The 27,049-nt window shown below is 40.8% G+C and overlaps 1 protein-coding gene across 1 annotated transcript in view; it reads left to right on the forward strand.

The window, feature by feature from the left end:
• LOC138265294 (cytochrome P450 2J4-like) overlaps positions 1-27,049 on the forward strand; it is a 241,757-nt gene that overhangs the window by 196,799 nt on the left and 17,909 nt on the right. The window contains exon 8 of the mRNA XM_069212900.1: positions 4,343-4,484. Coding sequence (XP_069069001.1) covers positions 4,343-4,484 — 142 coding nt within the window. The remainder of the gene's footprint in view (positions 1-4,342; positions 4,485-27,049) is intronic.

The following is a 27,049-nucleotide window of genomic DNA, read 5'->3' on the forward strand; positions in this document are numbered from 1 at the left end:
GAATATCCACTATTAATCCTTGCAGGTTTTTAAAAGTATAATTTTCCTCCATTCCCAAAGATTTTCTAATACCACTTCATAATAATTTAATTTAAGGTGATGTTCGTAATGCACAATTATTCACAAAATGTGAATAATATTTGCAAAAACCTAGTAAAGATACTAACTGGCCTTTGCCTTTAGAGGTTGGGCTGTTTATTATGGTCTCTCCCAAATCTGTTTTTGGTCTGATACCTTCAGCTGAAATACGATTCCCTAAATATTCCTCATCCTTTAACAAAAATTGACATTCTTTTTTTGTAAAGTATAAGACCATGATCTAGAAAGTATCAAATACTGTGCAGCACTTGCAAAAGATTCTCTTCAGTATCAGGAGATATGAGGATGTCATCCTGGTAGGCCAACACATTGATTCCGCCTAAGATATAATACATACATTTTTGTTGGAAAACTGAGACTGCTGAGGCCAGGTCAAATTACATACGAAGGAATATATATGATTTAAATGGGGTAATGAATGTTGTTAGTGAGGAAAGGTTCCTCACTGAGCTGAGCCTGGTGGTAGGCAGCTCTCAGATATACGTTTGCTTCACCTAATTGAGCTAAGATTACCTGGATCCTAGGTAAGGGGAAACAGTCTACCAGGATGTTCTTATTTAGGGTTCTATCTATTTAGGGACCTCAGATCCATATAAAAAGCCATTGAGAGGTGTCAACTGGTTTCAATCACATTTTCACTACACAATTTATGCAGATGTTCTTTTTAGTTGACTCCTAACACTCAACAGAGCATTCCATACCCTATGAATCACTGGAACAGCCCCTGGTTTGAGGACAATTTTATGTTCATAACATTCACTTTTTCAAATTTATCTCCAAATAATGATTTATAGGTGTCAAAAAGGTGCTTTAAAGATAAAGTTTGAGTAACTATTGTGACAACAAGTTCGATTGAGCTAGCCATCAAAGGTCTTGAAACCATACCAACTGCTCCTTGGTCCCTCCAGTCTGGTATGTTGTAACTTCTCCTTGCTACATAGAGCATGGTGTGCATGGTTCTATCCTTATGTCTAACACATTCTTTAAAATAACCGCTAAATCAATTTCAAACCCTCCAAATGCTATAGTATGAATGCTAAGGGCAACAAGCTTATGTGTTTCATTCCTTCTCGTACAACTTGTCAGTCACTATAGTGACAGGATATCATGAGTCTAAGGTGACATCAGTTTTTACATCACCAATTGTCATATTGCAAACTTGATCCCCATGCTTGTCCAACTGTCCTACGATCTTGGCCATCCTGACACATAACACTACTTTTCTGCTTTCTGTACATATTTTCTTAGACCTTTATGTGGTGTCACTTTCTTCATAAGCTAATACAATCGTCTGCATGTTTTTACATGCTCAAAAATCATACATTTTATTTGCACTTTATGCAGGACAATGATTTTTTACGGACATATGTAGCAAGTTTCCTCCGCACCAGCACCAATGATTTCAAATTTCTTGGTTTCATTATTTGAACTTACTGGATGCTTAGTTTTGAACAAAACAGCATTAACTGTTTCTACTACTTGCACGTCCTTAGTTCATTGGATGCCATTATGGATCTTCCTCTCACAATTTCCAAAATCTCTTCCAAACTGGGATTCCTGCTTCAAAGTAGTCTTTTGTGTGTTCTTCTATTAAAACACTTAACTACAATGTAATCCCTTAAGTAATTACCCAGTGTTCCAATGAAATGAAAAGTGGAAACAAGGATTCTCTGCTCTGCTGAAAATCCATCAGTGGACTCATTTTGAACTTACTGGTGTGTTTAAAATCTGTGTTTTGTTCACTATTATACTAGTATCCTACTTGAAGTGTATTTACAAACTGTTCACTGCTTCTTTAAACTCATCCCAGAAAACTTGGGCTCGGGTAACTAGCACAGGTAAATGATCAAATATTATTTGACCCTCTGTTCTAAAGCAATTACATAGCATATGTTTTTCCCTAAGGGGTCACATTTAGTACCATCAAATACCTGTCCAAAGTCCTAACCATTGTTTCCACCTTAATCTATGCATGTCTGGTTCACCTAAAAAAGTGGTTGGAAGATTTTAATTTCACTTTATGGATTCCTTAATATAAGATATTGTTTATTTAATAGTGTTAACTGTACAATAATCTAAACAATTTCAGATTAATGGTAATCACAAAACAATGCTTTATACCACCTTGGTAAACATCAAGACCTTGTGTAATATTTGGTTATTAAAGGAATGTTGCAGAAAGAAAATTAAGGAAAAGTTCACAATTAAGTGCCCACTAGCTCTATCTACAACAAAATTGTTTGAGGAGGATCCTTACTCTTAGCTTTGAATAAACTCAGGAGATTAAGCCAATCCCAAAGAAGAATCCAACCAAACTAGCCAATGATGTATCTGCTTTATTTTGTTCAATTACTTTAGCCGCAGTAAGTAACAGAGCAGTAGTGGGAGCTAGCACAGCCACTCTCCATGCGTCTGTCAGAACTGGACACAGAAGCCAAAGCAGAAAAGGATGGCATTATGCTTCCATTTATGATGAATGCTTAATGGGGAACGTGAATGTTGTTGAAAACAGCAGCGCAGGAAAAGCCAATGTAGCACTTGGCACTCTCAGTGGGGAATATGAAATTAATCTGGCTGTCGCTGTCAAAAGCACATGAGCGAACACTCAATGTTTGAAGGCCCAGGCAATCCAACAGCCACTACATATGCATGGATTCAGTTCAGTGTGACACCATAGAGCAATCACAGTAGGGGAAGGCTGCTAAAAAAAGGATGTCTCACGCTTAACTAGAAATGAAGGAAGGTTAAACGCTTTTCAATATTGCGTATACTGCCAAGAAGGTGCTGCTCTTCAGGTTCCCTCTACAGGTTCAGCCCATTCTTTTAGCCAACATTAGGTTAGGTTCAGATAAAACAAATGCACTCAGGCAGGAGAAGATATCGAGTTATTAATAAATAAAAAGAATAGCACTCAAAGCCCGGTTGGCGACAGCTCCAAGCTCCACCAGGCAACCGAAATTGAGCTTGGAACTCTCACCAAGAGATGCATATAAAACATTTTACTCTTGAAGAGACTATAAGGAAATCTGCCATGACATAGCCCATTACACTAGGGTTTACGGCCCCATGGTTGTGCACACCAGCACTGAGGGACTGTGAGTGAACCCAACAATATATTGTTTATCTGTGTTACAGGAACTAAGGAGAGGCCATAGCACAGGTGAGAAGAGATGCTTCCATACTGGCAGTATGTCTAGAGCCACAATTCTGCACCTGTGGCATTTTCTGCCTAATTTTGTATTTAGCACACTTGCCACATAAGTCACTATTTGCTGAATAATTTGCAGCTTTTAATAAAACATATTTCTAGCACAAATGTTCAAATGTTACAAAAAAAAGAATGTCATGCATGGTATCCAGTAGTGACATACCCTTTCTGCATAATTTTTGATTTACTGCACTTGCCACCTTGTCCATCATCTACTGCATTATTTGCAGAATAAAAAATCTTTCTAGCTTAACCCCATCAAAATACATGACAAAGAGTGAAGTGCATGTTGCCCAGTGGTGGCAGCCTATTTTCAAAGGTTCACTGTTCCACTTTCAGGTGGTTGGTTCTATTTGGGTATAACATTGGTACTAATGAGTTGTAACATTTCCACAGTGTTAGTGTATGTCAAAATGAAAAATTGTGAAATAATACTGCCACAAAATGTGCATGTTATGATGCATAATTAGGAATTTCTTGCTCAACCCTACTGCATATTATGCTCTTCCATTTCCCCATAATTCTAGCTGCCCTGTGTATAACCAGTTTTGTTACATCTTAGTGTTCGCAAAATTTTATCATGACTAAAGTCTCAACGTAGCATTTAGAGACGTAGTAATATGTACATAAAATTGCTTCAGTGCCTAGAGGGGCACCTTTAATGCACTGACTTTTACTCTGTAATCAACAGTTTCTCAGATGTACACTAACGACAACTGACGGGTCTAGGTTTTAGTAAAGGAAGTTATAGCTTGACAGTGTTACTCATTATTGCCAAAGTGGACTATAACCCTGCCCTCCCTCTTAGGTCAGGTAGGTGGATCAGATATTTCTGGAACGTACTTGATAAGTTGAGAATCCGGTTCTAACCAGACAGGAAGTGAAAGAGTGGTGATGAGAAATGATAGGTCATGGGGGTTTCACATGGATACATGAAAAACAAATCTATCTGTTAGTCATCTTGTATGGACATAACAGTGGACAATATTTCAATGATCATGATTATGATACCTGGTGTGATTTTATTTCTTGCAGGGTACCATTGTTATACCTAATCTACCTTCTGCTATGTATGACCCTGAATGCTGGAAGACACCCCATCAGTTCAATCCAGCAAATTTCCTGGATAAGGAGGGACATTTTGTGACCACTGAAGCCTTCTTGCCCTTTTCTGCAGGTACACCCAGTTAAAAAAAAAAAAGCACTGTTCAAAATACCCCATATAGTCCATACTGATTCTTGTTATCTTCTGCACACTTAAATCAGTAATATATAATTATTTTCAGATTAACAATTTTGGCACAAGTTGACAGATTTACACAAAATGTGGAACTTGCTTTTTACCTGTAGCTCAGTTTCTGATCTAAAATTTTGTGCTGATTAGTTAAACGTGGTGAAGTAAAAGTAGCTTTTTTCAATTAGAAACAAATAGGACGTTCTGCTCTACTTCACTGAATCACACAAAACTTGATAGAATATTTTTATGGTATGGTGTAACTCTGTTGAGAAGTTCTTGAGATCATTGTGTTACTAGAAGGTGCCTGTGGGCATTCTATTGTTAATTCGACATATATCTTGACGATTAATCTGCAACTTATGCACAGATCTTATTCAAGGAGGAACAGAGGGTATAAAGGTGGACAGTTGTGATTGGACCTAAAACCTTTCTTGTTGGCTATTTCAAAATATGCAGATCCAGAGAGGATTCACATAGGGATTCACACATTCTGGGGATCTGATTGGCTCCCATCCCAGAAAATTTTAATGAGGTATTATTACACGATGAGAGGGGCTAGGAGCTATACACAAATCCTGTATTGTGGGTAAAAAATCTGTAGGGTAAACATGCTGATCTTATCACAAAATGCATCTGAAAATCAGAGGTGATTAAAGTGAAATATGACTGGTCTCTGTAACCATGTGGGAACTTTACCAACTGGGAATCAACAGAGGGGGAAATTAAAAATTCACAAACGTGTTGTGGTGAATGAGACATCAGAGACACATTAAGAGAAAGAAAGGCAGAATGAAAGAGCAAGAAATATAAGACAGAGTAACTTGGCAATAAAACTGTAAAGGGAAAGGCAGATCCTTCCAAGAATGTGTCAATGTTTATATATTTTCCTTTAAATCAGCAAAACCCTCATTCACAAAAACAATCCTTAAAGGCATTTCCTCTTTCTATAAATACTACATAATGTGAGTCAGTGCTGCCTTGAGTTACTTTTGGTAAAAACTCAAACCAAATACCTGTAAATCAAAAATTACATTTTCTGTATCATGGCTCAGCCACTAAAGCATTCAGAACGTTAAATGGTATTAAATATGGCCCACAATGTTTTAAAACTATACTGAACTACACAGTAATAAAGTGAAAACACAACACAATGAAAACCCTGCACCAATTTAGAAAAATAAAGTACATTTTATTGAATTATTTCACACCAAAACAACAAAAATCCAATCAGTTGTACCGGAGGAATGATTTTTTAAAAGTTTGATAATAAGATAAAAACTAGAACTTAAACAAGCAAAGGTCCAACTGTGGCCATATAGTTGTGCAAGACCGAGAGTCAGATACAAAAAGTGGATTTGGGCCAGTTGGCGCAGACTTTCATGCTTAGAAGAAATTTCAACAAAAATGTTCTGAGAAGGTAGAGTTTCAGTGGGACAAGGCTGCTGGACAAGGAGGAGGTGTTACTGTGAGGGAGCTGCTGGACGAAGTTGCAGTGAAGATTTCCATGCTCGTACATAAGGTCAGATGACTGTACGTTTTAAATTGCGAGTTCCTAATTGCGATTATATCCGAATTGCAATATGGAAATTGCACATTCAATTGTTCGAAACTCGTTTGAGTTTCATTTGTGATTCCCAGTGGGTCACAAATAAACCTACCTCATTGAAACCCACTGGGAATTACACAAAATGACAGGGATGGTGGCCTGCTGGGGTCAGCAGACCACCATGTCTGTGACCGCTTTTAAATAAAGCAATCTTTTTTTAATGCAGCCTGCTTTCCTTACAGGAAAACGGGCTGCATTTAAAAAAAGAAAATGAAAAAAATTAATGGGACCACTTTGGGACCCCTTCCCATTTTCGAATGGGTTATCACCAATTTGGAATTGGTGGTAGCCTGTGAATGTTCTGCCACCATTTTTAGGTCACAAAACATTCAAATGTACTACTATGATTTGGATTTTGGAAGGGATGCCCTAAACACACTGCTTCCTAATATTGAATCTCAATGCCAAATTACGACTATGTAACAAGTTACAAATGACAATTTTGCATTGGAACACACCAAACTTCTTTTTAGCAAGCGCAAACAGCCCGATTTTGCGATTTAGATCATTTGCGACTGCTAAAAAGCTTTCACCATCTGGCCCGTAGTCTTTTTTATGGAACTGGAAAATCTCCAGCGGAACAAGGCTTGAGGAAATAGCCGACAAGAGCTCCACAAAGGTCCCTGGAACAGGTTTGCTGCTCTGGAGAACTTCTTGCAAAGTGCTGCAGAGTAAGGCTGACTGGCGATGCACCTTGGGTAGATATACAAGCAGGTTGGTCCTGTTCTCCTCTTACTTCTCAGAGCCGTTTTTAGTCAGAAGTTTAGGATTTGGCTATCCTGACATCTTAGCACCGCTCACATGGATCCAGGATGGAGAGGCACCACTTACAGACGTGGGACACAGTCAAGCTGCGTCCGGGTGGAGATTTAAGATGGGTGGAGCATTTTCTGTCTGATCGTGAGGCCAGCCGACTAGCTCCTGGAGTCAGTCTGATAGTCCTGGGTTCAAGCAATGGAACAGGGCTCAATCAGCAGGACAGGCCTCTGAGAGTTTAAGGCAGGCTTTAGGCAGCAGAGCAATCCTTCCAGGTGCAGCAAAGCAGTCCTCTGAAGTACATAGCAGACACCAGCAGAAGACAGTCCTCATAGAGTGCTGAACTGAAGAGTAGGTGTGAGGGTTCTAGTTGTATACCCAGTGCCTTCTTTGAAGTAGGAGATGCTTCTAGAGAATTACCTTTGAAGTGCTTGAAGTTTCCTGCCTCCCCTGCCCTGGCTCAAGGCATGCTGCATGAACAATGACGTATTAACAAGTCCTTTGGTTGAAGGCAGGGTGCAGCTTGTTGATTTGCAAGTAGGGCTTTACCCAGCTCCGGCCGATCCTGTCAGTAATGGCCCATCCAGGACATGTAATTCCTCTATTGTGTGGCTGTCTGGGAGTAATAAACAAAGTCCAACTGCCAACTACACCCAGTCATGTGAAACAAGAATAGGCTATAGGCACCAAGTAGTTAGGGCAGAAAAATGCCAACTTTCTAAAAGTGTCATTTTCAAAATTGTAACTTAAAATCCAACTTTATCAATAAAAGAGGATTTTAAATTATGATTTCTCAGACACAAAACATGACATTTTACCTATTCCCAATCAAACGTTAGCACTTACTAAATGTAATAAGGCAATCCACAAATAACCTATGGGAGAGGTAGGCCTCACAGTAAATAAAGATGAATTTATGAGTTTTTCACTACCAGGACATGTACATCTTAAAAATACATGTCAACCGTTTAATTACAATGCATCCTGCCCTTTGGGCCACCTACGGCCTACCTTAGGGGTGACACATATGTTATAATTGGATGGTTTAACTGCTTCTTTGCTGAGGATGGAACAGTTCCATTCTCAGCCATGGTGGTCATGTGTGGAGGACGGAACTATTCCGTCCTCTGCACATGTCCAGGAAATCGCTCTGTTGTTCAAAGCAGAGGAATTTCCTTTTTCCAAAAAACAGCCTCAGGAGCTGGGAAAGAGTTTTAAGTTTTCACTAAAATGGTGATCAGTGCGCAATGCCTCAGTGCTCAGGGAGCTCTTTCAGCCCCTTGAGCACTGAGGCAGACGTGAGAGGTATCATTGGAAAGGGAAGAATCTCCCCTTTCCAATGGTACCCTTCTCTAGTGGATTCTGTTTTGGGTATTGCCACTGGATCAGGGATCCGCTCATGAGACACCAGGGAGGGGGAGAGTGGCCCCTTGGGCAAGGGCTTTTGCTCCCCGCTTAATATTCAGTCTTTATGCCTCCCCTGGGGGATAGAGGGGGCCAGTAACCTCTAATCTACCCCATTGGGGGCAGAAAGCCCACAATGCACCAGGACCTATTTTTGTATCTAGGAAAGTGTGGTGGGTGCCCAGAATGGGTGTAGAAATACCCCCACTACTCCCAACAATAGGCACAGTCTTTCTGCCCACCTTGGGGGTGAGGGCTGCCCACCATATGCTCCCACCCCACATGAATGGAGACCAAACTGTTTCTACCCCCCTGGGGACAAATAGGGTAACTACCCCTGATCTGCCCCCCCCCCCCAAGGGGAGGGGGGAAGCCCACTAGGCACCAGCGATTATTTTGTTTGAAACAAATATAGGGGTGGGGCTTGCCCAGAATGGGCATGGCAATGACTCCACCCCAAAAATAGGCAAAGTCTTTCTGTTCCTCTGGGGGCAGAATGGGGGTTACTGCCACAATCTGCCCTCCATGGGGGCAGATAGCCCACTACGCACCAGGGATTTTTTTTTATTTGTATTTTTATTTTTAGAAAATTCTATGGTTGGGGGCTACCCGGAATGGGCACGACAACGACCCCACCCCCCAAAATAGGCCCATGGGGGGCAGAAAGTCCACTAGGCACCAGGATTTTTTTAAAATAAAAGAGGGGTAGGGGAGTATAAAGCCTACTAGATGCCACAGAATCATTTTGTTTTAAAAGAGGGGTAGGGGCGGCTCACCATGGGCATACCCCCACCCAAATAAATGGGGACACAGTCTTTGTCAATGTGAGCGGCTGCACTTTTGGGACTTGGGTACACTTCCACCTAGAAAACCTACCAGACCCAGACACTTCTGAAAACTAAGCATCTGGGGGAGTCCAGAGTGGTGTCCAGGGCAGCGAAGTGCCTTGAGGGTATCCCCTCCCCACTGGACCCAGGCAGGGGTCTGTGGCCCGTGCACAGTGTACTGTGCTGAGGGGGCTCCTCTGCACTGCTAAAGTGCAGGAAGTCTTCGTTATGCCACTGGGTGGGTACTTCACATGCACTCCATTTTTGTACCCACAATGTCCTGCAGAACTCCAACCTTGCCTGAAATCATGCATTTTCCATACATCCCTGTGATAGAAACTTCCAGAATCTGCAAGAATTTACAAAATTCCTACCACCCAGCATTGCCTTATCTGCACTGATAAAAAAAATCTGGCCCACTTGTGTGGGTGCCCAAAGCAGCGACAGCCACGTATGAAAATAACAGCCCTGTTGGACCCACTTTGGTTCCCCCTCAATTTCTACACATTTTTGGCCTTTCCCTGTCTGTCACTTGGCCCACCTACACAAGTAAGGTATTATTTTTATTGGGAGATTAAGGGGAGCCCTGGTAGTAATGTGATTTCTAAGTTAACTTTGAGGTTTGCAGGGGAATCTGGGTCCGAAAACATTGAGAGAATCTACACAAACCACATCTCCCTGTATTCCCCCACGTGTCCAGTTTTCAGAAATGTCTGAGTTTGGTAGGTTTCCCTACATGGTCCCAGATCCCGGGACCAAAAACATGAGCGCCCCCCCTTGCAAAAACAGGCCATTTTGTGATAGATAATTTTGATGTATCCACAATAAATTTTGGACCCTTCCTTGTCACAATCACTTGGCCCACCCACACAAGTGAGATAGCATTTTTATCGTGAGACCTAAGGGAACGTTGGGTGGTAAAAAAAATGTGGACAAATTATGAGGTTTGCAAGGGATTCTGGAGAACAGATTCTGGATGTCCCCCCATCTTGGGTTCCCATGGAAGTCTAGCGTTACCTTCTTTACCCGCCCCGATTTCTGTCACGCTACAGTGGAGCGGAGATGGCGGCTCCGGCAGCTTATTAAACCATTCTTCGAGAAAGGAGGGGAGGCTTATCTGTTGGCGCCCGCTAGGCTAAAAACAATAATGAGTGGAAAAGTAAGAGTCTTCACGTCAGAAATTAAGGCAAAAGAATATCTGATGGGGGTGAATGTATAGAGTATAGAAGAAATAGGGAAGGCATAGGCACTCGGGGTACCGGTGGGTGGGGGTAGGTCGATGCACGCACGACACCAACATTCAGGCCATGTGGGGTCTGATTGCTCAACAGAATGGGGAGCCAGTATCAGGGGGGGAGGGAGGGGGCCAGGGAGGGGGCAAGGGGCGACTGGCCCTGGGTGAGGGAAGGGGAATGGGAAGGGGAAGGGGAAAGTAGGAGGGGCTGGGGGAGGAGCGATAGGGGCAAATCAGGGGAAGAAAATGGAAAGGAAACGATTAATGGAGATAAGAGATATGGGGCAAAGAAGTGGAAAAGGAAGGAAAGGGAACTTAAGAGTTGATGCAGTCAGATATGTTAACCTGAGGGATTTCAAAGAGAAAAGATTTGAAATTACAAAAAGGAAGGGGTATGGCTAGACTCAGAATTATGTCAATCAATATATGTGGACTGAACGATCCTCATAAAAGAAGGAGAGTTGCCGAAGAATTGAAAACTTTTAAGGCAGATATTTTCTGCCTGCAAGAAACACACGTGGAATATAAAAACTCTGGGATCCTCGGCTCACTTGGTTTGAAGGCAATTGCTTGGTCCAAACAAGAAGCTAGAACTAAAGGAGTGGCGATTCTAGACCAGACTAGTAAATTAAAATTTACTCGGCAAAAGGCCGATACCGGTGGAAGATGGGTAATAGTAGAATGTAGCTACGGCCATAATAGCTTTACATTATGTTCCATATATTGGGTAGTTACGGATGATCCGATAGTAATTGATACCCTCGCTATCGAGCTAACAGGATGAGCCCCTCCCTATATCATATGTGGTGACTTTAACTTTAATGGCTCGTGGGAGGGACTACAGGATCTATTAGCACCCACAACTGAGAAGTATCAAGGGCGTAAACCTCGGGTGTATAAGGCAATGGGTGCTATTCAGCAAGAATTAGGGCTGGTGGATGCTTGGGTAAAGTTGCGCAAACCCAACCCCGGATATACTTATTACTCGGCTCCTCATGTGAAATTAGCACGACTTGATTATTTTCTAATCTGCCCTGTATTTTTAAAACAAGCCAGGATTGAGTTATACTCATGGATGGTGTCAGATCATAATCCTTTTGTGCTGGATGTGGAACTGGATGGGTTAGAACCAAAAGTCAGCAGATGGACATTCGAAAGGGGACTTTTAAAAAATCCAGAATATTGTGAGCATATGAGTAAGTGGATAACTGAATTCTTGGGGTTCAATCAGGGGTCAGCCTCAGTAGAGATTGTTTGGGACACTCTGAAAGCTGGTATTTGTGGAGAAACATTAAGGTTTAATATTAAAAGGCAGAAGGAGGCTCAAGGGAGAATAATAGAGTCCCAAGCGAAGCTGCGGTTTGCAGAAAGACAGTTGGCTATATATATAGAAGCTGGAGTAGATATAAGGAAAGCACAGGAAGAGGTTGCCATAATAAAAGCGACAGCAAATGAGGCTACAGGCCAAAAAATAGCAGACAAATATTTAACGCAGCGCGCACAAGGGTTTGAGTTTGGAGAAAAAGTTGGGGGCAACCCAGAAAACAGCGGCTGGGGTAATTAGGGAGCTCACAGACCGGCAAGGACGGGTAACGTCAGAAGTGGGCGGAATCAGAAAGGTGTTCCATGGATATTATCAGGAACTTTACGATGAAACATCAGCATATTCGGATGAAGATGCTTTAGAGTTCTTGTACCCCATTAAGATGGGAAAACTAGATAAGAGTGACAAGTCACGCCTTGGAGAACAGATAGATGTCTCAGCAATAGAAATGGCAATGAGCAACCTGCCCACAGGGAAGGCTACTGGTCCTGATTCGATCCCTCTAGAATTTTATAAAGTTTTTAAACTACCTCTGCTTCCGGTTATGTTAGAGCTGTATACTCAGGTACAAAATGGAGGGAAAATCCCCCCATCTTGGGATCTAGATAATATAGTTATATTTCAGAAGAAGGGAAAACCCCCATTAAATCCAGCCTCATATCACCCGATCACATTAATAAATAGTGATGCTAAGATATATTCAAAGATCTTGGCAGTCCGATTGTCATTGGTGATTAAAAAGTTGGTCTCTCCGCGGCAGCATGGGTTTATCCCAGGAAGAGATACAACTAATCATATCCAGAGAGTTCTAGCACTCTTTGATTCTACGGAAGTTGCAAAAGAGCCTATGGCAGCTGTTTTTTTGGATGCAGAGAAGGCATTTGATCGGGTGAATTGGAAGTATTTGTGGTACGTTATGGAATATTATGGGCTAGGGAAGAAATTTATTACAGCAGTAAGGGCTTTATATAGATCCCCGGCTGTGAAAATACATCTAATGGGAGGACAATCTGAGACTATTTCGATTAGGAGAGGCACCAGGCAGGGGTGCCCATGCTCTCCTCTTCTGTTTGCTTTGTATATAGATCCTCTGCTGAGACAATTGGAAGAAAATAGTAAGATTCCACCAATCCATAGGCAGGGATGGGATACCAAAGTCTTAGCATATGCAGATGATATAGCCATACTAACCCCCTCTCCTGATTCAGCACTGAGAGAGATTGAAGTGGTGACGAAAAAATTCGGAAGGTTTTCCGGATATCTGCTAAATGGAGCTAAGACACAGCTGCTGGCTAATCAATATACAAATATTAAAGATACACGGACGGTGGATCATGCAGTATATTTAGGTATTAATATTACACCAAATGCAGATGAAGTTGTAAATTTAAATATAGATCCTATACTTGCCAAATTTAGAGAAGATGCATGCAGATGGAATAACCTACATTTAACCATTGTAGGGCGATGCAATATGATAAAGATGATCTTCCTCCCGAAGTTGTTGTATCTATTTCGTGCTATACCATTGAACTTTACTAACTTAAAATTTAAAGAGATTGATAGAATAATCCTGAGATTTATATGGGCATATGGTAAGTGTAGGAGATCGAGCAAATTTATGTCTCTTCCTCGTGAAAGATGTGGGTGGTCCCTACCGAATATAAAATTATATCAAATGGCAGCAGCCTTTCAGTATATACGCCCGCTATTGGGACCTGACAGAGAAGGAGCTATAAAGGCTGACAGCCCCAATATATACGAGCTGCAGATAGGAACTGCAGCCAATGGGGGTCTGGTAACATACCATGAGCCTGGATATTATAAGAAAACTAGGTATAAAGTCTTAGGAGCGGCTCACAAGTGCTGGCGATTATGGTACAACAAGAAAGGATTTGGTAGATACAACTATTATACCATGATTGAGAAGAATCCACTACTCCCTGAAATATTTCATGATAAATATATGGCAAAGTGGTGTACATCAGGTATAACCAGGTTAGGAAACTTTTTTGACAACTCGGGGCTCAAGACGTTTCGAGATCTACAGGAACAGTATGGTCTACAGAAAAGGGACTTCTTCAAATATCTACAGATAAGGGACTTTTTAGGGGAAAAACCAGGGGGGTCCAGGGATTTAAAAGTAACCAATTGTTAAATGATATTCTGGCTAAGCCCAGCATAACTATTAGGTCAATTTACCCTATTTTAATGGTAGAACAAGCAGATGATCTAGAAAAGAACAAGGAGAGGTGGAGTAAGAAGTTGGCAGATGGTAGTAACAACTTTTTGAGATCACTGGAGTTGGGATGCACTATTCTATTATCATCTTCCTTACAAGCGCAGCACTACAAGACTATGTTTGATCTGTATCATACACCAGCCCATCTCGCCAAATGGGGATGTGTGTCAGGAACAAACTGTCCAAGATGTGGGATGCAAGGTTCAGATATCATACATATGATGGCTACATGTGGGGAATTAAAAGCCTCAAGGGAAGGTATCCAATCTGTTTTGAAGGAGGTAGTGGGCTATGATGTCCTTACACCTGAGATCATGGTCTGTGGGACTGATGGCGAAATCGCTGGACCACATAGAGCGTTTATCTTTGTAGCCATGGCGGTGTTTCGAATCTGTATATCAACAGCATGGCTGGATCTACGACCCCCGTCCTGGCAACAATGGTTGGCTAGGCTGCTGTCTGTATATCACTTGGAGATGTCATTGTATAAACGGAAGGGGAGACAGGCCAGGAGGAAAGGGAAGACAATATGGGGTCTGTTTCAGGCTTGGATACCGGCCCATAATGATCGGGGCCACCCCCTTTTGAATTAATGGGCACCACTCCTAGATAGAATTTGAGGGGTGGCTAGGTTTTGTGTTTTGTATTACGTATGATCTAACTTGGCGATGTTTTTCTTCTCATCTCTTCCACCCTATATTCTATTATATTGTAAGCTTTCAGTGTATAATGACTTAAGAATATATGTGTTATATGTTTCCTTCCAATAATACAAATAAATAAAAATAAAAAAAAAGGAAAGTAATGATAATAAGAATAAAACAGAAAACAATAAGCTACTTGTCCATTCATAGTAATATAAATAAAAAGTGTGTTTTATTAAAACAAAAAAATAAAGGAAGTCTAGCGTTAAAAAATTTACAGGTTTGCTAGTTTCCCCTAGGTGACAGCCGAGCCAGGGCTCAAAATCCACAGCTAGGCACATTGCAAAAAAAAAGGGTCAGTTTTGGGTGGAAAAATGTGATGTGTCTCTGTTGCTTTTTGGACTGTTTTGGACTGTTTCCTATTGAGGGCACTAGGCCTACCCATACAAGTGAGGTACCATTTTTATAAGGAGACTTGGGAGAATGCTGGGTGAAAGGAAGGTTGTGGCTTCCCTTCGATTCCAGAACTTTCCATCAGAGAAATGTGAGGTAAATGTATTTTTTCGACAAATTTTAAGGTTTGCAAGGGATTCTGGGTAACAAAATTTGGTGTGAGCCACACAAGTCACTCTATTCTGGATTTCCATGGGAGTCTATTTTTTCAAATATGTACAGGTTTGCTAGATTTCCCTAGGTGCCAACTGAGGTAGGACCCAAACTCCACTGGTACGCACATTGCAAAAAAGGGTCAGTTTTCTGTGGACAAATGTGCTGTGTCCATGTGGCATTTTGGGCCGTTTCCTGTCATCTGCACTAGGCCTACCCACACAAGTGAGGTACCATTTTTATTGGGAAACTAAGGGGAACATGGACTAGTAGAACAAGTGGTGTGCTTTCCAAATGTAAGACAGTATGTAAGAAATAAGTCATTTCGAGATATGCCCTCTAATTCACATGCTAGTATGAGTCCCTACAAATTCAGAGATGTGCAAATAGTCACTGCTTCTAAACTCTTTATCGTGAACCCATATCAGAAATACAAAGGTTTAATTGATACCCATTTTTCACTCTTTATATTTTACCAGATTAATTCAGGAAAATAGTAGAGTGAAGGCAAAAAGGTTGGGGGAAGACCACCCGAATGCTGACAGATCTAATAACTTATAATTTTTTTAAGGTGATAAACAATTGGGCAATCCGAACATGGGAGTACAAACCTACAGTATTGCTCTATGCGGAGGACTTATGAGTCTATTTGACAAACCCAGAGGAATCACTGACAGTACTGCTGACTTGGCTAACAATCTGGACTGAGGGTCAATAAAGGGAAATCAGTTGTATTCCAAAAGGGGCATGTGAGAAATTGCCATTTATTATATGGTGTGGCTGTGCAACCTCACCGTGTATTAAGCTACCAAACCTGTTTTGGGTCCAGCAAGGTTTGTTTGCAAGACATTAGCTCAACCCTTGTCAGCTGTGGCTTCAAGCAGTCAGGCGTTGTCAAAGGGAGAAGTGTAAAGCATTTAGAAGTACCAAACAGTTGAAGAAGAAAGAAACATGATACAAAGGAAATCAACACCCTTTCATAAAAATAGATCTTATTTTTATTAACAAAATCCACAAGAGGATTCTGGGGACATATATATTTAAGGATATCGTAAATCACATCTTCCCATTCAAAATGCAAATAAGTATTGGCAATTACCACAGTTAGAAGTTAGTTTGAAAGTGTGAAAACGTTTGTAAAGTTGTGTTTTTTTACCCCAGTCTGATTTGGGTAACCAGCTCCCGCAGGGAATAAGCAGGGCACCTTAGACAGAGTCCTCTAAGCTAACTCAAAGAGCAATACGTGCAGTCCAGTCTTTAGTGCAGCCTCTCTTTACCGTATTCAGGGAAAAGCAGGGCAGTCCTTTGCTCGTCTGTTGAGTGCTGAAGGGATCTGAGGTTTGGGTGACAGGCATCGCTAGATCTCTGTGAGTCATGTAGTGGAGGTCCTCAGCCATTCCAGGCCTTGGCTGAAGTCAAGAAGAAAGTAGTGCGCCCAGAGTCCACAATGCACAGTTTGGCTGGGAACATCATAGTGTCTTGGACTCAAGCATTTGCTTAATAGACATGAAAGATTTTGACGATTTTGCACATCTGTTGTGTTGTCAGGATAGATGTTCGCTATGTTGTTTTCCACTTGCCAAGGACATTTCGCATGGCAGACCTGTTGGATATGATCTCGGTCATAATAGTTAAAGAGCTGTGCCGCCGCCAGTCACAACAGAGCCTCTAGCGGAGGTGCTCTACCACAAACTATCTGGGCCCTCTCAAAGAAAGAAAAGGTGGATTTCCCTTCCCCCCACCAGCACAGTGTCGGCTAACCAGTCATCAATGAAAAGGTCCATGTTTTGGGGCCCTCCACTTCCTCCGGGAGCTGCACAATGCCTTGTTGTGCAGAAAACCATCACTTCTGTCTGGAGGGCCTGTAATTGTGACTTTCTTGCTTAACATGTTTGTTGGACAAATAAGTCCAAGGTGCCAGATCCGAGTTCTTCACAGGCGCAGCCCAACCTGATACCCAGGCAATGCACCTGGGCAGGTCCATGTGGCAGTCGTCCTGGTCAATCTCTAGCATCCTGATGGTGTCTTTCACCCCTGTGCCCCTCTCAGAGACCACTAGCGAGAAGAATGAAACAGATCCTTGATGTAAGGCACTCGCTTAGGCAGTAGGTAGATCCCAGCCGCCATCCCTCTCAGGTGACCAGTGTGTAGGAGGAGGGAGCCCTAGGAGCAATCAGTTTGAACCCTTTCAGGATCCATGGGTGTTAGCTTAGGAGTGATTACTTGAGAGGGCAGGAGGCTCCCAGTACTAACTCTAGCTGCTGATGTCTGATCCACCCCAGTGTCAGGTGTGGTCCATTGGGACTGAAAGTGGAAGAAGGTGGCTGGTTTTCTTCTGCACTGTCACATGGGCCACAAACCGCTCTAGCAGGTCCTGGCACTGTCCACTGAAGGAAGCTCAAGGAGGGTGCGATTCTCGATACGCCTTGGCTACATCCAGCTGCAATTGCCACCGACGAGCGACTCTTCAGCCCCACTGTGGCGCCAGGTGTTCCCAAGTATATCATCGGTGGTCCCCAAGTGAGTCAATATTGAGGCCCTTGTACTGCAGAATAATGTCAGGCAGAGGACTGGCGCAGAGCATTTTACAGCTCGTCCATCACATCCGCCATCTAGGCAACTTCCCCATGTTGGCAAATCAAATCTGGGCCCGGTACAGAGCTAGATGGGAGTGAGGCTACCTTTCACTCAAGTAGAGCCATTATGGTAAATGCCAATGTTTGAAAGAAAATATAGAGAGCTCAACATGGCAAAATGGAGGCAAGGGAATTGGCGGGAGGTAGGTGACTTATACGAGAACGGCAAGGTGATTAACTGGGTGTGGGCTTTGGACTCTTCCATCTGAGCAGGGTCAATTTCTGCACTATTAGAAGAGTAAGACATAGAAAGTATGGGGAATGATCAAAGATGAAACCCTAAACTCCAATACATTGGCAATAATACTAAAGCAAGCTCGGTCAGAGGGTCATCACACTTATATCAGGAAGTTTGGGTGGACATGACCATCTCTCCATTAGCTATGAGGCAGAAATGGGAAACAGACTGCAAGGAAACCTTTCAAGACAAATAATGGTAGGTAGCTCTCATGTTTAGTCAATTCTACATGATAAAAAACAATTATGTACAGAGGACATATATTACACTTGCCATGCTGCGTAATTTGTACAATGCCAAAAGCCTGCAATGCTCTAAATCTGAGGAAGACCAGGCAACATACTGGCACCTCACATCCCAACAATGAATGCTGTCTGTTTAAGATTGCTAGAGAAGTACACAAACGAGGAAAAGTATAAAGACACTGACCCACCCTCCCCAATAGCAGGCGAAAGTTCAGGCTAAGACCTGGAACTTTAGACCTGCTGTGACAAATGAGAAGTGACATTAAAGTCAACTATTGGCTCTAAGACTCTAGTGTAACCATTTGGTGCAAAGTTGAAGTTGAAGTTATTGTTAGTATAGTAATACATGAGTTTCAGCAAAAACAAGAAAGGTTATATTCACATAGTTGTGTTCACTTGTATGATTGACTTGTAATTTGTATTTTAAGCATTTATGATGTGTTTAATAAACACACTTTAAAAAAAGAAAGAAAGCAGAACACCTGGGATAAGCGACATAACTCTAACATTTGTTTAATGCAAATTAACCACCACACATTCAAATTTAAGCAAGACATTTGCAGTTCAACACACCAGAGCCTCCTCCTCAACCAGCTGGAGCATGCAACGCTTTAATACAAACATTTTGCAGTCACATTCATGCATTTTTTCTCAGCACAAATGAATGGAAGAGAGGAAACAAGTGACAGAAGTGAAATGTGCAGATAGCAAAAATGATCTGGTTCCAGTGTATTCTCAAAGTAAGGAACATGAAAGAACGCCATTAAAAAGAAATCCATCAATGTCACAACTCACCATCTTATCACGTGCAGATGAACAAACCCTGACCTTGTAGCCTTCTATCCCCACAGAGAAATTGCTGCTACCGTGAAGAACATCCACTCGGGGCTTCATCTGACCCCTGCCCCAACCATGCCGTCACTAAAGGACTTCTTGCGATCGGTGAAGCACTAATACCCATCCTCAATGCCTCTATTGACTCAGCCACATCAGATACCTGGAAACATGCCACTGTCATGCTTCTGCTCGAGACGCCATCCACTGACCCTGCCACACTTTTCAAATACAGACCCATCTCCCTCCTACCATACCTCGGAAAAATTTTAGCATAATTAATCAACCAATGCCTCACCAACCACCTCACTAACTGCCGGCTAATTGGCGCTTCAGTCTGGGTTCAGATCCAAGTACAGTACATATACAATGCTCTTTGCTGCCACAGACCAATATCGCTAACTGGATGAAAGCCAATTGTCTCAAGATCAACACTAACAAGAGGCAGTAGTGATCTTCAGCAAGGACACCTCGCCATATGACTCCGGCCTAGGTGGCCAGCCGACCTCGGACCCACACCCAGAACCAATGCCAGGAACCTCAGAATGATCATCATCAGCAAACTGCACATGACCACACAAGTCAACGATGCCACTGCCTCCTGAAGATGCTAATGAGATGGTTTCCAAGCAACACCAGAAACACTATCGCTCACACCCTAATTTCTAGAAGGCTGAAAACTATCCAATACTCGGCAGCCAGGCTCATCCCCAATGTCCCACACACATTTCACATCACACCACCACTATGACACTTTTACGGGTAAATTATATTTCCTTGAACCCCCTACCCTTAACTTTTTTTTGTCAGGAGGTGAAATCCCTACATCAATGAATAGCAAATAAGTATAGGATTTCATTTTTAATTTCTTTATTGTTACTGCTTTTACCGTTTTCGAATGTACTATGTACCTAGGGTAATATTTGTCAAATAATAATGCAGCACAGCTGGTCACCTTGCTGTACTGCCCTATGTGATAGAGAAAGGGCAGGAATGCACTGTACTGAACTTTTTGCAGCGTATTCCTGTCTTTTTCCTGCGCTGGTGCACAATGTGATGCCTAGCGTCAATACAGGCACACTTGCACCATGGTGCAAGTGTGCCTGCTTTGCAAACAGGTTTGTTTTTGTGCAGCAAGTGGCACCCTCCTGCACAGAAAGAATCCTCAGAGGTATTTTGGTTCTATTAGCTCTCTTTTTCTTTATATGACTCTCAAGCACCGAAAGGCATCTGAGTAAAAATCTAATACAGAGCTATGAACTTAATTCGGTCTTTGGTGCTCTCATGTGGACACACATCACCCTCTGCGCCTGCATCTGAATTGGCTTCAATTGCTAGAAAACTGATTTTTGAGAGGAGAAATCAGTGTAAATTAAGGCGGTTGAGACCTTCAAGTACTCTATCCAACACTCAGCTGGTTTAACAAATTAGGCTTTCCTTTCACACTTAATAGGTCAAAGAAGTGCAAGCAAGGCAAGAACCTCCAGCTATATGTTTGTAACGTGTAAACCAAGCTGTAAAGTTCTGTACTGTATACTCAAGAAGATGCTTTAGTCAGAGCAGTGGACTGCTTGTTCAGAAACATTGAGGTTAACGCTGGGGTACGGTAGCCAGAGATGAGGTTTTTTTTGAAGGAACATGTCTACAAATCCTTACAGAATGTCAGAAGAGGTGAAGCGTGATCAATGCGTCTTATCATACTAGAGGGAGAGAACAGAGAAAGTGAGGACGGATGTCCTCCATTATATATAGTATTCAAGCAAAAGAGTACTCCTTGCTGATTAACAGAACTCTGTAAACTGTGGACACTCCGAAGGCTCTTTAGCGTTCAGGACAAAACACCCTCACCCACCCAGTGGGTGGTATGCTACATCATTTGGCCCATCCAGGCATTGGTCTGAAAGGTTCGATCTACTACCGTAGTGCTGGGGAGCATCCATGGTGTAAGGGATAAAGAAGCGAGTTGTAGAGGGGAATGGTTATGTACCTAAACTTAAAACTAGCTATTCGTGGATAATGAGGGTTTTACTAGTTCTCCAATGGTGGGAGTTAAAAAAAAAAAGGTTTTATTCCTAGCAAATACATGTCTACACGATTCTCACCATGCTGCAGTGTTCTTCAGGACACTACCGCCCACTGTGCTGAATAAATTAATAAGAAAGACATCTGTTTTTATTAAAGGAAATTTTACATATTCAAGCCCCCCCCCCCTTCAGAGGTCTTACAATGTGTTTGGGAACTGAGGTGAGAAAGATATGCATGGTTGATCACAGAAGTAATACAGTTATTACTAAGGAATAGAAATCCTTGTGTTCACACTAGTGCCAAACACTAGGTGGTGTAAATGTTGTGAGCACTGGACACATGGCACTGCCCTACATTCACAGTCTTTCCCAATTTATTATGTTTGTGTAGTCACAACTCAGAGGTGGAATCAGGGAGACAAGGTCTCTAATGATGATTAAGGAATGAACTGAGAGCTAGTTAAATAAGGTATTATGAAGTTCCAAGCAGTTGAAGTTGAAATATTCCTGTTTCCCAGCATGCTCCCATCTACCTGGCATTGACCAGGACGCACGGCAGGTGCAAAAAGACAATAGTTGCATGATCTCCTTCCATCAAAGCATGTGACATGGGAGATGCAAGGGCTTAACAGGAAAGGTAGTATTCTCAAATCGTCGAGATACTATGAATTGGCATCTCTTCCTAATTCAGGATGATGCTCCAGATCTGTTCACCTAGCAGGAAAAAAAGCTTGGCTTAGCTCTTTTTGGGGCTTCTTTGTGATATCGCTCCTGTGTGTGGTGATGCTGATGGAGATGTTCTTCTCTGCACACTTGCTTGATCATTCTATTTGTGCATTTACTATGCAATTATCTATCAACACCTGTGTATTTGTGAGTGTCTCCATCGCATGCAAAAATTCCTTCTCAATAATATTCTCAAGAGCCCACCAACAACCCTTCTGATTCCAACAAGACTGGAAATCAAAACCACCACAGCCCTTTTATCAACATCAGTCAAGGATCAGGGATGGCCAATCACAACTTACTCTCTGACTTTTTTATAGTATTTTACAGAGCTTTAATGCATCCCTCCTGCGTAATGTCAGCCATTTAGCACCTTGAGCGTTCAGCCACTTCCAGAGGCGCATAGCCTCCTGGCACAGTATCCACAACCCCATGCCGCCCTGTTTGTTGAGGTAGTTGTGTTATCTCTGAGAGTCTGTACCCTTTCCCCCTTGATGGTCGGGAGGAACGCCTTCAGTGCCAAGCAGATTGCTCGCAGCTCCAACTAGCTGAAGTTGATGCAAACCTTCACCAGTCACCAGAGTCCTCAGATCTCCACCTTTCGCACTTAACCTCCTAACCCTGCAATGATACATCTGACGTGACTGGGAGCTCTGGGAGTGGTAGGGAAAGGGGTCTTCCAACATTCCAATTGCAGTCAAGCAGCCACCACTGCTGATCTTTTTTAGTCCCCATTGACCCTTGTATGGACTCTGACAAGTCCCTGTGATGATGAGCCCACTGAGATTGCAGATCCCACTGCAGCGCCTGCATGTGCCACATGGCATGGGACAGAAGCAGGATCGAGGCCAGGAAGCTCGAAGGCCTTGAAACTACTATGTCTGTGTGTATATATATATATATATATATATATATATATATATATATTATATATATTTTTACAAACAAAGAAATAATTGCCGCGCTCTCTGCTCAGCCATAGGAACATTTTTGAAGGTTTATTTGGTGCAGAAAAAACAACAACGCGTTTCGACTTTGCAGTCTTCTTCTTGGTTGTATAGTCCTTTCTCTATCAACTCTATTTATAGTACTCTTTTCCCAATACCATTACAATGCATTTTGGTCTAAGGAGTTCTTTGTATAGAATATAAAGTTTACAATGTGCATACACAATTAATTAAATATCCACTCAAAATTAAGTTCATAAAATTCTGTGTGCATAAAAAATTATAAATCAAAATACCTCAATAACCTATATTAGAGAAGGACATTAACAATCATAAGTGATACTTAACAATGATCAATCTTTACATTTGGATAATAACAAATCACCTGGAAACTTAATTGATGTCCGTTGTTTTTTGGAAAAGTTTGTGAAGATTCATCAAAAGGTGCCAAAGTTACTTTTCTCAATACCATTACAATGCATTTTGGTCTAAGGAGTTCTTTGTATAGAATATAAAGTTTACAATGTGCATACACAATTAATTAAATATCCACTCAAAATTAAGTTCATAGAATTCTGTGTGCATAAAAAATTATAGATCAAAATACCTCAATAAACTATATTAGAGGAGGACATTAAAAATCATAAGTGATACTTAACAATGATCAATCTTTACATTTGGATAATAACAAATCACCTTGAAACTTAATTGATGTCCGTTGTTTTTTGGAAAAGTTTGTGAAGATTCATCAAAAGGTGCCAAAGTTACTTTTCCCAATACCATTACAATGCATTGTGGTCTAAGGAGTTCTTTGTATAGAATATAAAGTTTACAGTGTGCATACACAATTAATTAAATATCCACTCAAAATCAAGTTCATAGAATTCTGTGAGCATAAAAAATTATAGATCAAAATACCTCAATAAACTATATTAGAGAAGGACATTAAAAATCATAAGTGATACTTAACAATGATCAATCTTTACCTATGGATAATAACAAATCACCTTGAAACTTAATTGATGTCCGTTGTTTTTTGGAAAAGTTTGTGAAGATTCATCAAAAGGTGCCAAAGTTACTAGCAAAACAAAAAAACCTTTTCTATAGAAACTAGGTGCTAACAATAAATACCTAGTGGCCTACATATATATATATATATATATATGAAAAAACTTGTGAAGACCATCTACAGGAGCTTGTTAGTTTTAAAAAACGAGGCTATCCTCTGCATATCATTCTGCAACAAATTGACATTTCTTTGCAGTTACCCGGGAAGCACTTATGTGGAATACCAACAGAAGAAGCAAAAGTGACAGAATCTCATTTGTGGTTGACTATCATCCATCAGCTCCCAACTACAGAAATATAATACAAACAACTTTTTCCTTGCTATCCACTTGTGAAAAATTGCAAAAGCTTTTTCCAAAACCACCAGTCATTGCTTACCGCAGAGCTCCCAATTTACGATCACTTATTGTGAGAGCTGAACTTAAGCAAGCTGTAAAAAATGCAGAAGTTCATTGCTGTGATTCTAAAAGGTGCATCACATGTGAATAGCTTTTACAAACATCATCATTAACTAGCTCTGTTACAAGAAGGATCTATTGAATAAAACAACGTCTTACAAGTCTCTCAGCATGTATTATTTATGTGATTCAGTGCCAACGTCAAAGCTGTAAAAAAACAATACGTAGGCCAAACAGTGAATGACCTCCGGAAACGATTCAGGAACAACAAATCAGCAAGAAACGTGATCAGCCTGTAGCCAATCATTTTAGACTTGTGGACCATTTACTACAGATTTGAAGATTTTCCCTGTGGAACATGTTTTAAAGGAAGAACTACTGGACATCAGAGAAAATTTCTGGATGTACCATTTAAAATCACTGCATCCAGATGTACTGAACATCACTGATAATACCACTTGATTTCTGCATATCGGAAAACTTCTCAGCACTGCATTGATTCCACATTCCAATTGGAATCTTTTCTCATGATGCCTTTTGAAAATCCAGCAGTGTCAGCTGTACAGCCACTGAGCAACGTTGTAGTAGAAATATATTTTTGTTTTTTGGTGAGATCATCTGTTTGAGTCACTTCTTTCTTGAATATTACATTTTCTTTGTGCTCATTGCATCCTTTCGGATCTAGATTTTTGCCCTGGCTGGCTGTTGTTTTCTTGTGATCCTTTATCTTCCAGAATAATATATATATATATATATATATATATATATATATATATATATATATATATATATATATTATATATATACACACACACATATATATATAAAAAAATAATATAAACAATAAATATAAAAAATAAACAATTACCTCCAGCCTCAGTAAAAGTAGGGGAAGTGATGGCCTTTGAATGGATTACATTCACTATTGCCATTCCAGTCAAAGCAGTAGTAGAAAAAGCGTTGGACTTCGGAAGGGTTAGATTTACTATTTCCACTCCAATCTAAGCAACAGTAGAAAACCATTGGACTTTGGAGGAGGATTAGATTTACTATGTCATCCCTAGTGTTAGCAAGAGAAGGGAAAGTGTTGGACTTCGGAGGGGTTACATTTACTATTCCCACTTCAATGTATTCAGCAAAAAGGAAGGTGTTAAACATCATAAGTATTACATTTAGCCTTCCCATTTGTAAACATTTTCTGCAAAACACTGAAACTAACAGAAGTATATATTTTAAATCATATTTTATATTATTTTATATAGAAATGCTTAAATGTAAATTTAACAAAATAATCAAAGCATGCTAAATATTGTTTAAAAAACTCAAATTAATTAAAATTTAAATCATTTCACTCCCTACAATCAAAAAGCCATAAATATCCATTAAAAAATTAAACATATTTAAATTAAAACATTAACTAAAATTAAACTAATAAAATTAAAAAAATACGAAAGGCATTTTACAAATATTAACACAAGTAATGATAATTAATATATACATCAATTAAAACAAGTAATTTAAATAATAAAAACAATTAATATACATAGTTATTTTCAAAGATGATTAGGATTAACAATGAATAAAAAATATATATTATCAATACATTTCCACCCCATTCCCCTATGAACCCAACAATTATGACTATGAAAAGTAACACATTAAATGTAAATAACGTAACAAATACACAATTACATAATTATTAATTGTTTAAATATTTAATGATCAGTGAAAATTAATTAACGTTAAAATTCAATTCATTATAAATTTGATTATGTTCCTAACTAATTGCCCTAGAAACTCAACTACTACAAAATGCACATTTAAAATTACAATATGAATATAAAAGAAATAATAACATTTATACTAACAATACTAGCAGTAAAACGTCTGTGGGACTGCAAGACAGATACATAAAAACCCGCAACCTGCAAGTCCAAGGCCCCCATTCAGTCACTAGAACCAAGGGCAGACAAAAACTTGGTCAAGGTGAGCTTGTTGAATGTGTCCTTCCTTAGGAAGTTGTTTAGAGGAAAAGATTTAAGATGACCCAGTGCCCTCTATCCTTCTTTGTTACGAAGAAGGACAGAGGGCTTCCCTACGTCTGACTCTGGAACCCTTTGAATGGCTTCTTTGGTGAATAAAACTCATGCTTTCTACATTAGAATGGAAAGGTTTTCCTCCAAAAGTCAGTCTGGTGTGGGAGGTAAGTGTACTGGGACAAAAAAGAATTGGTAGGGTGCAACCATGCTGAATGACCTGAAGAACTCATTTGTCGTAATGATGGATTGACACCCTGGTAGAAAGTACTAGATTTTGCCTCCCACAGGGTGATTGTATGCCGGTAAAGGCAAGCTAAATTGACTTGGAGGCTGTTGCCAGAGGGGAGGAGAACTGTGAGGACAGACCCAGAAGACCTATGCGCTTCCTGCCGGATCCACATCCACATCAATGAGAGGATTGTCGTGACTTCTGGGGGCTGCGGACACTGTCTTTGCCTGTAACCCCCAGGAGCAGCCCTGGAATTTCCAAAACTGGTGAGGAAATTGTCTGCAGGGATCGAAAGACCCAGAGTGCTTGCTGAGTCCTTCCATTCTTTAAAGGCATCTAAGCCTGCATCAGTGTTGTGGGTTCTTGTTTGGGCACACATATTTTTGCTTAGCTTAGGCCTGCAGACTATGCCCTTTTACCTATATATGTGCTCTGTTTTCATTTATTCATTTTATTTGCTTTAGTTCAGCATGCTTTT

This window comes from Pleurodeles waltl, chromosome 11 (assembly GCF_031143425.1).
Source record: "Pleurodeles waltl isolate 20211129_DDA chromosome 11, aPleWal1.hap1.20221129, whole genome shotgun sequence".
Lineage (NCBI taxonomy): Eukaryota > Metazoa > Chordata > Amphibia > Caudata > Salamandridae > Pleurodeles > Pleurodeles waltl.